Source organism: Falco cherrug, chromosome 3, assembly GCF_023634085.1.
Source record: "Falco cherrug isolate bFalChe1 chromosome 3, bFalChe1.pri, whole genome shotgun sequence".
Lineage (NCBI taxonomy): Eukaryota > Metazoa > Chordata > Aves > Falconiformes > Falconidae > Falco > Falco cherrug.
In genome coordinates, this window is record NC_073699.1 from 50,345,648 (window position 1) to 50,361,509 (window position 15,862).

The 15,862-nt window shown below is 35.3% G+C and overlaps 1 protein-coding gene across 5 annotated transcripts in view; it reads right to left on the reverse strand.

Moving 5' to 3' along the window:
• SNTG1 (syntrophin gamma 1) overlaps positions 1-15,862 on the reverse strand; it is a 359,106-nt gene that overhangs the window by 16,791 nt on the left and 326,453 nt on the right. For all 5 annotated transcript variants that reach the window (XM_055705965.1, XM_055705964.1, XM_055705969.1 and 2 more), the window contains one exon: positions 13,621-13,713. In XM_055705965.1, coding sequence (XP_055561940.1) covers positions 13,621-13,713 — 93 coding nt within the window. The remainder of the gene's footprint in view (positions 1-13,620; positions 13,714-15,862) is intronic.

Below are 15,862 nucleotides of genomic sequence, written 5' to 3' on the forward strand. Positions count from 1 at the left end.
AGACACTAATTTCACATGCATGGGACAACACGAATTTAAGGCAAGATGTGCTACTCCATTCTTTTTTTCTAAGGGTTTGTAAATTACTTCCTCTCAGTGGTGTAGGACGATACTTCCATCTGTGCCCTTTGTCTTTATTGATGAATGATTTAGTATCTACTTTAAATTAAACAGAATATAAGGGAGGCCAAATTTTTAACTGTCCTAAATCTATGCAGGTCCCTTTGCTTCAGGATGTGTTGATCTCTTTATGTTAATGACTAACACAAATCTCTAACCTGCACTAAGCTAAAGAAAATTAGCTGTGTTTATCTTAGTAACTTGAGGGGGAAAAAACCCAAACCAGCCAAAAGGAAAGTATCTTAACTGCATACATTACACAAAGCAAGTGCTAGAATTATTTTCCCTAAAATTCTCTCTTTGTATTTGCCCCAGATAAAAAATCCCAATTCTCAGCACCACTTTCATTCTCTGTTTTTGTATGATATGTGAGCTCCCATCTACCATAAACAGTGTTAAAGACATTATCTTTCAGAAAAACTAGAGGAATTTGGCGATTTTTGTGGAACGATATCATATTTGTTTCAAATGCTGTCTTCCTGGGCCCACCAATCTGTGCTACAGAAAATAGAATAGCTACCCTCATCTCTGTGTGCAATTACTTCCACCTTGTTTGATCAATAACGTTTACTTACACCCTGTAGATAGTAAGTTAAAAAAAACAAACCAAAACAGCCCAGTATACCATTCAGGTGGTTATACATCCTACCTATGTTGTAAACTCCTTTTTTACAGACCTATGTAACTCAACAAATCTTGTCAGAAGGTCAAGACCATTGCCTTTCTACAGGAACAGCAAATCTATATAAGCACGTAGTTTCCTAGATGAGAAATGTAAAGGGCATTGATGGTCTACCTGTCTCAGGAGAACAACAATAAAAGAAGCAAGAGAGAGGTGCAGTAGTAAGAAGGACCCTTACAGGGGCATGCAAAGTCCCAGGGTATCTGGCCTTATTCCCAACCACATTAAGTTTGAGTGAAGATGAAGGACATGCAAAACTGTAGTGCTTCAGCATTTCCCATGCACTTTTGCCACTCACTTCATTCCCACTCAGAGGAACGAGAATGCCACACCAAACCACAGGCATGATTCAAGAACACACTCCAGTTTACGTATAAAATTGGTTTCCAAGAGCCCTACATAGCAATGGCTCTTACTTATGTACATTGCAAAATCAGATTTATAGCATGGAGGGCATGAAATTCTTCTTGAGATTAATCCCAACAAGACTGCACCTCTTCCATAAGGATATGAAACAAGTTCTTAGAACTGACAGTTCAACAGCACACTTCAGAGACTATTAAAAAACTTTCCATCTAAAGTGTAAGGAATAAAAATGCCATTGACAATGCATGCAATGATATTGATCAACAAATTGCGCACACTTTTTCCCAAAGATGTCTACATGAAGGAGAGTTCTTTCTGCAAAAATTAGAGTGGAGAAATGTGAGTTTTAAGTTACTAAGTCAGCAATACAAAGTATTTCAAACGTTCAAGCTAGTCATCCTGGCTACTTCTTTTGTTCTAGAGAACTTCTGAATAACAGTTCCTTCATCTTGGTTTGAAATACTGGTTCACTCCGATGCACTCTGGATGCGTCTACACCTCAATGTACCACACTACATCAAAAGTGTAACAACTAGCTTAAACCATATGTCCAAATTCTAGATACTGAAGATTGGGTGAATTAGTTAAGCATATGCCCAGGAAGACCCATTTACTGAAGTGCTGCCCTGTGTAGCCAGAACTGCATGTTTTGCATGTGTAGCAGATGTACAAGATGATGCAGAATGCTGTAACTAGCAGTCAGATCTCTCTCTTAAAACACAGTACTTGAGGATCCCTGGGTTACATCCTCTTGTGATTTCATATGTTCTGGGTGGAGGTTTTTCCTTTCGTTACTGCAGAATGCATAAGCAGTGAACAGGGACCAGACCTATCCATTTTCAATTACTACCTCAGAGTGCCAAAATAGAAAAGAGAAGCAAAATCTACTCACCTAAGCACCCAGTTTCACAGAGATGTGTAGCTACAGCAGTGACATAAATGCATGAGAGAGAGTTTCACATATTAGTATCTTTCATGTTCTTATGGGCTGACTTCAGTGTCACAGTGCTCCCTGTGGGGACTTCTGAATTCTAATTTTAAAGGGTAATTCTGTATTAGGAATAGGAACCCTTGGGGATACTGATCTATACCACTGTCAAAGCCAATTGAATGCTTTTTATCCATGTTTTTGAACATCACAGTTTCTCAGAATCGTTTGTTGAATGCTTGCATCAGAGTTAACATAGGTTGATATAATTTTGTACAAATTTATATGTATGTATAGATTGGTTTCTAAGCAGTAAGTATATTTGTAAAACATGTTGGCTTTTCCTCAAATTTCTGAAAAACTAAACTTATGTCATATAAATAATTTCTAAATAAGTTTTTATGAAATATAAAATATAAGCAGAAGTACTTGTTTGAAGATACAGTGTTAATGAGCTCAAAACTCTGTAATATATAATGATAGGGCTTCTTTTAGTTAATAAAAGTAACCTGTTCTCCTTAAGAGCTTTTCTTGTATAATCCTCAGTAACTGTGCATAACCTGCATCACTGAGAATATTTTACAAGGCTATATATAGCATTTTTAGGAAGCAGCAAATTTTCATTTACCCTAAGACAGATTTGACAGGTAGACCAGGCGGCAAGTCCTTTTAAAGTACAAATTGCAACGTTAAAAAAGGTTCTGTGGTAGGTGCTGGCATCAGCTACTTGTGAGGACCCTGAGACACTTCTCAAGTAGAGGCACTCAACCTTATGGTGCCTTGATGGAAGACCAAGTTGAGAACTCAGTATGCACTACTTACTGCCTTTAAAAGGGAACTCTCAATTCATGAGTAGAGACAGAACTTGTGAATAACAGCAAGCAGTCTAATTTAGAAACTGGGGACCAAGGTAGCAGCATATACTGAAAATACCACCAGCTTCACAATTTGCATACATCTAGTGTGGTAATGGAAAATCTGACATAGTTAATCCATGTTTTGAGAAATGCACTGTAAGAAGACAATCTCATTGAATAATAATGTGTGTATTATGCATAACATTGAAAACCACCAAGATAGAAATCATTTTCCAAATTATTATTCATAGATCACTTAGGCTGCTTTTTATATTTTATACCATTTAATAAAATTAACTTCAAAGAATACCAGAATGCAATGCAAACAAACAGTGCAGACAAGTTGCCAAATTAGATTTAAAACTTCTCTTGAGATGCTATTAAGTTATTGTAATAAGAAATCATGAAAAAGCAAAATCCTGTCTTCACTGAAATGAATAGATTTTTTTTTTTCCTTTGACATGTCTGGGACCAAGATTCTCCACCAATACTTTTTAATGAGAAATATTTTATTTATGAGTAATCATCTAGGGCTCATTTGTTCTACTCTTTATAACCAAACTGCTACCTATTATCTTCTGCTAGTGTTATTTTGCTATAATTACGCAAGGATTCTCTCTGCCTGATTATTTTTATTTTATAGATGAGACAGAAATGTAATACATAAATGGCACATGGAAGAAAAGCTATTGACTTCAGTACCTGTAATAGTTTGCTGATGTTCCCCACAGTCACATAAGTGAAGAAAATTATATTGCTTCTATTCTTAGCACTAGTGCTAAATCTAGAATACCTGTTCTGCAAGGAACATTAGAAAATATTTTCAAATTCATATCATATGTCAGTTTGCTACTCATTCCCATTATTTCAGAATCCTGGAGTAAATGTTGATGAGACCCCATCAAACAAAATCACTTCCCATCTAGATAATGGCATCAGAAAAGTGGGAATGCATCACAGTTATCTTAGTTTAGGATATGATTGGGAGCATTGGTTAGAGTTGGGGTGGGTTTTTTTGTTTGTTTGTTTGGTTGGTTGGTTTGGTTTTTTTGTTTCAGGTCAAGGAGCTTGATCTACTTTAGACAAAGACTGGATTACCAAACAGAATAAACAGGTGTCTCTGTATTTTTACTATACATAGAAATATGGGTGTCTGACTAGTCCATGACTCTGTGATAGCTATATGGTTTAGAAAGGATATACAGGGTATTTTGCATTTGGCACTAGGAAAGAAAAGCTGTATTTTGTCAACATGAGTCTCCAACCAGAACAGAATTAATTTGTGTCCTATTGCTTCAATGATGGACCACCTTCAATTTATAAAGTCTTACCTCTTCTACATTGGATCATGCACTGCGGACCAATTCTGCTCTTGTAAAGAGACCATTTACACTTAATGAACTTGTGAAATAGTGTTTGTACCACATATTGCAATGGCATTATTTCACCTGTCAATGCACATCACCAAATGCAGGTTTTTTTGATATTTTCAATTGACATGAATCATACAAGTTTTATTATGTAATAGCAAAAGAAGTTTGGCTTCATTAGGATGTTTGGAAAAAACCTGAAAGAGTCTGTCAGTATTTTATAATGATTAGACAGATACATCTCAGACCACCTGTAAATGATGGAGTAAATAATGAAACCATCTTTATTAAGAAGAGGATGTCAGGGGTCGCTTTTAAAATATTAGTTTCAGCAAATCCCTTTGTCCTCTTTTCCATTGCATCTTCAAAAAGCTGTAGCTGTACTTTTCCAACACTGCCTCCTTTTCCCCTGATACTCTGATTAAATCTTTCTTCTATTTAGCTTGTTAAGGCAATTTTTATACTTTATATATATTACAGAATTATGCTAAATTTCAGTGGACACCTTTCAAGCTAATGTTGTCTGTCATCTGACTAAAATAAGTGATACTCCTACAAGTCAATCTAAATCAAGAGCAGATTTCTTGTAGGTCCTTATTTTCAAGAATAAAAGTAATTGGGTCTTCAGGCACCTGGGATACACCTTAATTTGGCTGTTTGTCTCATACCTAATTGAGAAAAATTGCATTCTTGCAAAGTGACACTTTGTCCATACTGATAGCAGCAGTAGGGAGCTCAGTAGGATTAAGGTCTTGTTCATCTTCAGTTCTACTGTGTTACCAATCTCTGGAGAGTGTCTTACTAAAAAGAATTATGGTCCAAGGCAATTTCCTTTGTCAACTGCTATGGCTTTCTAACCATAAAGGGAAAGACAGGGGAGGACACAGAGGATAAAAAAACAAAAATGAGACAAAGGAAAAAAGCAAGGAAGTCAGCCCTAATAAAATAACTGTTTTTACCAATTACTGAAGTTACATCGAATGTTAAAAGAATACAGTTTATTTGCTTATTACTGATGGATGACCCACCATCATTTGTTTGTTTCTAGCCACAGTACGTAAGACTGTATGAAACATGCTTGACAGTTTATATTAATGTTTTAGTAGCTATTTGTTCAGCATTTCAATTTCTAAGCATGGAATAAATATTTGTTCACAACCGTTACATTATTAAATCTCCACCTTGAAGTGAGCCTGGTTTCCTTTTGTCTCCTCTATTACTGAACCTTGGATTTCAAGGGAGTTTTTACATGCTGTTTCTTTTCAATATGCTCTATGTGTATTAACTGCACGAAGACCTTAAGTTATATATCCCTAGAAAATGTGGAATTTGTTGCTAAAGAAGTGAAGATATTAAAGAAATCAAGAAATTCTGTTCTGTGTTATTTAACAGTCTTTTGGTACGAAAAGCAAATTAAAGATATTTGCAATACTATTTACGGTTTACAGTGTATTCTCTTTTTTGATGAACTGTGCAAAGTGCCTGTGAGAGAGCAGATGACAGGTATATTGAGCTTTGCTGATATGCACCTTGTGGGCCATTATGGAGCCTTTTGTTACTTTGTTCTAACATCACCATATAATTCAGCAGCACTTTAATTTATTTTTAGTCCTATAAGGGATGATTTTTCTTTCTGCTGACAAATATATTTTTTGACTGCTGCTTTAATAAGCAGTAAATGTGATAGAGTACAGACATAGCATTTTGCACAGGTAGGTATACTGCAAGGTACCCTCACACAAACACATACATATATTCTCCATACAAGTTATGATGAAAATATGCACATTATAAAAACAATTTTAATGACTATTTGAGTAGAAACAGAAGCATATATAACATATGTATTCTATGTATATACACCCATACTCTTGAAAAGCAGACAATTCTTTTGTAAGAAGCATGTTAAAAAGTTATTGAATGCCACTTGAATAAGTAGTTTTTTACATTGGATCACTTTCAGAATAGTAGTGAGCTGAACTTCAGTCCATGTCTTGTTATGCTTTTCAATAGATCAGTCTCCATCCTTAATTCTTATGGTGGCCACACTGGCTGCAAAACCGCATTTATAAATGCTTATCATTATATCTGTGTATGTTCTTACCTTACACAAATCACCCACAAAAGAGTTATATTTGCTCATTAAAACATTGAAATTTATATACTAGCTAATGTTAGACAAATGTAGGACCTGAACTGATGTGCTGTAATTGTGCTGGACCTGGTAAAAATGTTTTCCCCAGTAGACACTAATGCACAATGCTGCAAAAATGGCATAGGGTAAAAGCTGGCTTATAACTTCTAACAGCTGCAAGAAAAGCTTTTGCATCTTTAGATTTTTCATTATTAAAAAACCTCAAAAATATTTAGCATCTAAAACATCCCAAAATAAAATTTATTTCTGGAGCAGATGCTGTATACTAAGATATCTTGTAGTGCAAGGATTAACTAAACAGCATCTGGAAAACTTGATTAGGCACCCAAATCATAGGCGAATATTTAAGTGGAATTCACAAAGATTAATTAAATTCACTTGTAGTAGAATACTAGCAAGGAAGAAAGGAGGAAGATCAGTAAAAGAACATTATTTGACATCCCGTATTTCAAATAATGCAAATGAAATTGCATTAAAGCTGGTGGACATTTTTTGAAAAAGTCCCCAGTGGAAGACATGTTGTGGGGACACTCATAATAGATTTAAACTTCCATGTATGCCAACACAAGAGGCAGGTGGCCTTTTCACTCCAAGCATAGCACTACTGCAAATGAAGGATTACATGATAGAAATTAAGCATAGTCAAACATTTGCCAATGTCTGCTTGGCCTGTATGTCACAGTTCTCTTTCAAACCGCATCTCATTAATAAGAAAAAAAAAAAAAAAGATGACACCTTGCACTGGAGCTTTGGGTCTAGAGAGTGCTACAGAAGAACAAGAGCACGAGTTTACATTTTACTACTTTTTAATGTGCAGGAAGAGAAATTCTTTTGTGTCTGTAATTACATTTGGTAGCTTGGAAACTGTTTAGCTGAATTAAGGAATTATTTACTGAAATGTTGTATTAATTTGATTTAGCTAGGCAGTCTAAAAACTGTTAATTCTCCTTGCAGGAAATCAGAATGGTTTGTAATATAGCAACATCACAAATACTCTAATTGATTACTGTTGGGTCTATGAGCTATCAGTAAGAAAATGAGCAAGAGAAAGCCGGGGATATGCAGCAGAAACAGCTATAATATATGACAAAGCTGTTAAAATCACATCACAGTATGGATTTTTTCTGAAGAACTGGGTTTAATACCTTGTGCACTCATATTTATCATAGGTCTGTGCAGACATAGAAGCAATGTTTTTATCAAGGTATGATGTGTTTGACTTGAAATACATTTAGCACAGATGACAGTTTTAAGCCACTAATTCCAATTTCCATAGTTAAGTATTATATAAAAAATAAATGACAATAAAAAGGAAACAAGCCACACAGGGTTATATGGGCTTTGTCTGGAAACCATAAGCATAGTAATAAGAGTCCTTACCCTCTATAAGCTTGTTCATGAGCATTGGTAGTGAGTTTGGTTCCAGAACATTTGTGAAATATTGACTGTAGTTTGTTAGGCACGTTGGAAAAAGAATATCTATTAACTTGAAATGTAAAAGGGGAAAAAACAATATAAATACCGTTCCATTACTTTAAGAACTTGAATATTGGAATAGCTGAACAACTGTTAATGAGTTGAGGAACTTCACTGTATTAGTGATTATTCAATACTAAAAATAGTTCACAGTCAATTCAGTAGTGATTAAGAAAGAAAACTTAAAATACCATAAGCACAGAGCTAAGTATAAAACAGAAATTGCCTGAAGATTTACTGAAGACTCCACTGCATCAAAATATAAGCCAGGACTTCTCAGGTGTCCTCGGAAAATACTGGTTGAGTTTTGTGTTCTAAGAAACGTGCAAATGACATAAACAATTTCTTAAAAAATAATTACAGTCATTATATATGCCCTCCAAGAACTTGTCCAAGACACCCCTTGAATTCATTACAAGTTTTTGTATCTGCAGTGTTAATCTGGAATAAGTGAGAGTTGGACTGAATGAATTATCTGCTGTTGAACTCTGAAGTCTATACAATACGGCTTTGAGTTAAGCTTTACCCGAAAAAAATTGGTTGAATTTAGTATGAGTGGTGGTAAACTAATAGAAGTGAAGACATCCAGGAAAGAGATGGACTGTTAGAGCAGGTCCAGAGGAGGACCACACCATGACCAGAGGGCTGGAACACCTCTCCTGTGAAGAAAGGCTTAGAGATCTGAGCTTCTTCAGCCTGGAGAAGGCTCTGGGGAGTCTTTATTGCAGCCTTTCAATACTTAAAAAGGGCTTATAAGAAAGATGGAGAAAGACTTTTTTACCCAGGCCTACAGTGACAGGACAAGGGTCAATGTTCTTAAACTAAAAAAAGGTAGGTTTAAATTGAACATAAAGGAAGAAAATTTTCATGATGAAGGTGGTGAGATAATGGAACAACTTGCCCTGGGAAAGTTGTGGATGTCCCATCATTGGAAGTGGAAAGGTAACAGTTTGTACTGATTTTTCAAATACTGATCGTAAAAATTTATACAACTTACAAAGAATTAAATGCATTTTTTTTAATGAACAGTATGACGTTTTACATACAGCTTTCGTCTTTAATACCTTGCTAATTTGTCCTACAGTTGCTATGACTTTTGTACAGTCTTAATGCAAAAATGTATATGTAAATATTAAGAAGATATAGATAATTAAAATTTTATTTTTACTTTCCTTGTACTGAAAACTGTTTTCCATTTTCCATTGTTTTCTCAGATCTTTCTTGGCAAAGAGATTTTGAACTCCTGCTTCACATGAACTCCTTCACTGGGTGGAGAAATAATACTTTTAGCTTTTGTGACTAAACATGTCTAGTTTATGTTCCAGTTTATGTGAGTACAGCGATATTGTTGAAGAACATTACCATTGTAGACACACCCTACATCTGCCATCATCATAATGAAGATATCTGAATAAATTTTTTGGCTGAGAGAATCGCAACCTTTATCTTCCCGTAAAATGATGGAAAGTAGGTAATGCTTTTTTATTATTTAGGTACTCATTAAAATGGGGTTGACACACTTAGGGCAGATTTGAGACAAGTTTTCATCCTGTAGTTTGTTTGATAATTTCAGCTGTAGCAGTCAGTTGGCAACAGATTATGTTGCTTTACACAGTATTTTTTCTCTTTTCTTCTAATGCAATTGCATTAGAGCCATCCCTATCATCTCACACTGCCTAACGCCTGGTTAACTAAGAAAACAATGTCCTCCTTTTTATCCATGGTGCTATATTTCATTCTAACACACAAATTAATTAAGGTGCAACACTGCAGGTAGGCTTCTGAGGATACTAACTGCATTCTGCTTACAAAACCGGAAGTTTTAAGGTAACACAATCTGCTTCAAAATAATATGTCAAGAAGTTAAAAATAATATTTTTACCTTTTTTATATGTAAATATGTTCTATGTAAAATATTTTTTGTGAATGTTATGCAGTAGTTTACTTACATTTATGCAATTTATTTAAATGATTATTTATCAGAAGGCTAAAAACATTTCTTAAGGCATCTGTGGCAACATACTGTTCTATCTGATTAGAAAACTTGGACAGTTTCTTATTAGATTTGCTTATGTACAACTTCCATTCAAGGCACAAAAATGTTTATCTGTATTTGTGTGTACAAAACCTTAATTTTGAAGGGAGCTGCACAGTCTCTTTTGGTTTTGTTAGACTTTTTTATTATTATTTTTAGGTGATGCTCTTTCATAGCAAAGAGCAGAAAAAACTTCAGATATTAAAATTGACTACTGAATTGGTAACAGAAAAATAGAATGAATTTTGGGACACCAAAAGAATTGCATTACACATTCAATGAAACATTTGTGAGATGAATGAAGTTTTCCCAAAGACTGAACAGTGACAGGAAGACCTGCAAGACAGTATGACATGTGTCATATGTGTGAATGTGACACACAGCTCTTAATGACAATTGTCAGAAGAACGTTCTCCAAGAAGCTTTTGCATATTGCTTACAGGACTAAAGTTATGATTGTTGCGGGTTTTATGTTTTCAAGGCTCCATTTTAGGAACTTGGATTTGTAAGTGAGAAAAAAAATCCCAAGGTCTTGAATTCTTCATATTATAACTCTGTAATGAGTTTAATAGTCTGTTATTGCTATCCATTTATTTTCTTGAATTCCCAATGTACATGTTCTGCATGCCCACTGAATGGATTAGTATTTGGCATATCTCTGGTATGCATGCTAATAGATCAGGCATTTTTAACACGGTGCCTTTATCTTAAACTGTAGTCTGCTTGCCTGTCTTTCTGTACTAAAGTAAATGAAGCAAACCCTGAAACCTTCAGGATTCTCTGCATACTGATTCCTGAACTTTACCAGCATGGTCCCTCCTTCCATTCAGGAAAATAACAAAAAAAAGAACTTTGAAAAGAAAAATCATCAAGCATTAAGGCAAAATTGATTTTATAGTCTAAAATGAAAACACAGAAAGGCAAGAAATACAGAGAAAACATGACAGTGCAAGTGGAAAAGGTGGAAGGGAAACCAGGAGATAAGTGTAGCACTGAGAAATAGGAAAGATCATTTTTCCAGCGGGAATCACTTCTGCCACACATGCAGCTCCTGAGTGGTGTCAGGAGCTTTGAGAACTAGAGTGACACAGTAGGGGGCTGGTGACAGATCTGACAGATGAGCAGGAGCACCCTGCTCTTCCTTGCAGCCTGTATATGCATGGTGAACAAGTGGTACAAACTGAGAGACTTCTAAGGCTGGTCTGGGTCCAATGAATGTTTTGTGGGCTGCTACCCACTGCAAGGCTGGCAGGACAGAAAGGGAACAGCACAGTATGTCAATTGCAGATGATGCAAAATGTACTACACTTTCTGTAGTTACAACTACTGTCTATTGACTTCAATAAAAATGTCTTTCTGCCAGTTCATGAGAAATTCTACACATCTGTTCCGCTCACATAATGCCTTATGAAGCCCTTCCCTTTCTGAAAGGAATCTCTTCACACATCTGCTAACCTTTCACACTTCAATTAAACATCTTTCAGATTCTGCACGTGTCCTTTTTCTTCAGTGTTTAGAGCCTCAAGATCCCCAGACACTTGGCTGCGGTTAATGGTCGGCTTAAAATTTCAGAACCTTTTGAATGCTGAGGCTAGGTGGCATCCCAGAAGGAACAGGTTCATTCCATGGCTTCATGGCTTTATAGATGAAAGGGAGAGAAAAAAGTAAAATTTCCTCATATCCTTACAATACTTTATGGGCCTTCTCATGCTCGGGCGACCTGGAAGATGGAAATTCCTTCTTGACTTTCTTCTGGTTGTCATCAAGCCATCAAAGCTTCACCTCAGTGGTCTTGTATTGTGGATTTTCTGCTACTTGGTTGTGCAGTGTGGTTTTAGTTTGAGTAGGTCCCCACCTTACACACTTAGGACTCTTCTGGCTTGGAAATGGAAGTCAGATGCTAAATTTTTTGCTGCACTTGTTTTAGTGTTGGAGTTTATCATGCATTTTCAGTAATACTTACATGACCTGGCAGAGAACAAGGGGCATCAGGAATTGAAGAGAAGAGCTGAATGCAAGCCCACTGGCAACGCTAACAATTGCCTTAGTATATCAGTAGTCAATTTTAATATCTGAAATGTTCTTTTCTGCTCTTTGCTATGAAAGAAAAAATCTATTTGTGAGAGCAAAGGTGAATATGTTTTATAAGTAATAGTGTTAACCAAGACGATGTCTCCAGAAATTTTGTACAACTGGAAAGGCACAATGACTTATTGGAGAAAGCAAGATAGTAAAGGTATATCTCTACTAGAGCTTCTTCCTTTGGCTAGACATCTGCTGTACATGTTCTAAGGACATATCAAAAGCATACCACAAAGGTATCACAACTCTGCAGCCATGGTAACATGTATGAAGGCAGTTGTGCTTGTGCTTTGCTGCCTGAAATGTGGTGTATGCTTGTACCAGAGATACTGGCTTTGAAAGTGTCCGAAGTCTTTTGAGAATGAGATGTGCAAGAACTGTGAAGGAGATGCAGCCTACCTTTACACAAAAGCATTGCTATAATATTATTAGAGGGTGGGGGGAAACCTACACTTTTTTTTTTTTTTTTGAGCCACTGCACTTTAATTCTCTTGCACTGATTTTTTGTGTAATACCACCAAAGCTGACAGTCACGCATTTCACTGATGAGTCATACAAGATTATTTGCCTAAAAAAAAGTATGTATGCACAAATATCTGAATTTCAATTTCAACACATCTTGTGCGAACAAAATGTAAAATGGAGTGGGAAGAATAAAAGGGTTCTGATTAGTGGAGTAATGTGGTGGGAAGGGTTGACTTAAGATAGAGGATAGGAGCATGTTCTGGAGAGAAAAGGGCATTTTCAGCAATTGCTGGTGGCAATGCTGCAGCATCTCAAAGGCAAATGGGTATTGTAGAGATGTGTAACTCAGAAAAAATATTTCATATTCTCCCGTAATAGCAGTGTTAAATAGTAGCAATAAAGCCTGCTTACATCCTAGTACTGGTCAGCAATTAGTACAAATGCACACATATATAGGGTCTCATTGATTTTACTGAGATTTGGACTTGCATTAATAAAATCTGGAAATTGATGCCATATCATTCACTTGATATAGCAAATAATTTCATCAGCTGTACTGAGCTTTTTTAAGGCTGACAGGAAAAGCATGAGACACAAACGATGGCTGATTTCTCTTTTTACAGACACCTGAATGAAAATATCTAAAACATAAACTAAGAATTTCTGTAACAACATGCACTCCCACCCATGAAACAGCAGAAGAGAAAGGCAGATTCTTTTCAAAACTCACAGATCAGCTTGAAAATGAGATCATTTCCTCTCAAAACCAAGGATGCACCAGTGAAAGAAACGTTGAACTGAAACAGTCTGGGCTTTTGTGTGAAATTAAAGAATAAAGACTTGATGTTTGTTTCAGATTGTTATTGGTATTGACTTTTCATTACCAAGCACTTAACAGAATGCAACTTCTCACATCATTTAGAAATAACCCCCCAAGTTTAAACTAAAGCATGAAAGGTTTGACAATAGATGATCTGTTGCGATAACATAAAGAAATACATTTTAAGGATGTACTACTCATCCCAAAATATAAGAAATCATGAGGAAGAATAATAATGTAGGGAAATAAGCCTTAGGACTTTACCTTTGTGGCAGCATCGAAACAGACAAAACCCATACTAAAGTCAATGGTAAGTCCCATAAGATGACTCTCCAAAACACAGGCATATGTCTTGCACTGTAAAAAAAAAAAACAATCAGAAAAGGTAGTTACCACAGTACATATTTCTTCAAATCCTTTCTAGGACCAGTATTTCTGTGACTTTATTCTAATGTTAATATATATAAAAATTATTTTTAGAAATAAGTCATCTGTGTGTAAATTTATTGCCAGTGTACTTCGAATCAAAGGATTTATATCAGTGATGAAGTTTTCTAAGTATTGTAAAAAGAGTATTTGCTTTTATTAGAGAAAAAAAAAATTAGAATCACAATTGCCTCGGTGGTTTACCAATTACAACTGCTAAAAGGAAGGTTCATTATTTTCAAACTCTTCTTTGTTTTGGTAGCCAGTAACTTCCTCTACCATTGCTGTATTCCTTTTAGATTTTCAGGGAAACATAAATGCATTTGTAAAATACCTATTTGGTATGCTGTTTATTGTGGTTTTGTGTTCTCCTAAATCTCAGTGAAAAGGGTAACATTTCAAACCATGGAGAACCTGATGTAATCATATGAATTATATTTTTTACTTCAGCAAGTGGACCAATAAATCTCAAAGGATTCTATGAGAAACCTTGAAATTCTGAAAGACTCTCATTCTATGGTTTTTAAATCTATGCATCTATTTATTTCTGTAACACCCCACTTCAATGCAGGATGTGAGACATCTTTTAGTGTCATTCTCAGGATCAAAACTATTGTTGTGCCTGAAGGCTGACTTTAGGTACAAATTGACAAATTTTGTATTTTTCATCACAAAATATGTAAAAAAAAAAAAATCCAAATCTTATCTAAGTTTCTTAAAGAAATCATTCTTACTTTACAGAAATTTTACTCTCCGGACTAAAAGAAATACAGTTGTATTCTTCAAATGTTGCTGTAGCCACTAAATATATGAAATGAGAATGGACTTATATGATCTATAATATGTCAAAGAACCAAAATATAAATTGCAAACATGGGGAAAATGCAATTTATTAAATTATCAGTGTTACAAAAGTATGTATTATTACTTTTGGCATTTTGATTATCACGGATAAATCACATGCCTTCATTTACATATTATTTAGGTGGGCTCTTTGGGTTCTAGATGGTGTTCCCCAGAACACAAGAAGCTGAAAGGCTTATTAACAGTTTCTAAGAGCTGAAATAGACATTGTAGTGAAGGAACATGGAAAAGTTCATAGCTATATAAATTCTTTGGTTATTTTAAATTTTATGTTCTTACACTTCAATATAGATTTATTTTCTGGAACTGAAATATTTGACTGATAGTTTTATTGATCAAATCAGGTCTTAACTACCAACAAACACTTGTTGGTTAATCTTTGTATACACACTTTGGAGCTCTAAAATCCAGGTTTCAAACACAGTGATATCCATCACTGAAGCTGAAGAACACTTCTTAGTTATCAGTAGGGCACAAGAGCAGTGTTTAAGCCAGTCTATAGACAAAGCATGGCCATCTATAACTCAGAAGTTAAAACAATCCACGACATGCACATTAGAAGATGATTTTGTGTTCTTGCTGAGTAACAGTAAATAATGTTACTGTCTGATCCACCAAAGGTGTCCAAAAGCTATAACCGCCTGTCAGTAAATGAAAGGTTTCCTGCTGCTGCTGTTGAGGTGGAAAACAGTGACTGGTCTGTCCTTGTAGGTTCCAACACTGAAAGAACTTTATGTACTTCACTACATGTATAAAATCTGAATTCCTACAGTATAGAGGTGCAGTTGGTCATTATAACTAATAATGCATAAACACCAAAAATTTTTAATTACAAAATCAATGATTCAGCTCTGCAGTGTTGCGGTCAGATGGTATTTGTGTTTAGTTTAGCAAATAAAAGTGGCGCTTTTTTTAAGCAGCTACAGCACAAAACTGCTATGAATATGTAAACTTTGATCGTAAATCAGTGTTAGAAAATGAGAGGATATTGCCTTTGGCAAGATCTCATTAAGAGAAGAAAAGAGTGTAAAAAATTATATTTCATGGTGACTTACTACTTAATGAATTCACATATACAAAAATGTCCAGGTTTTGCATGCAAAGCAAAAAAATGTACAGTTCTGTAGAATTATCGTGCTAACTTCTTACAAGATATAAACTACATTTTTATTGGTAGACCTCCAAGATATTTAGAACAGACATAGAAGACATAGAA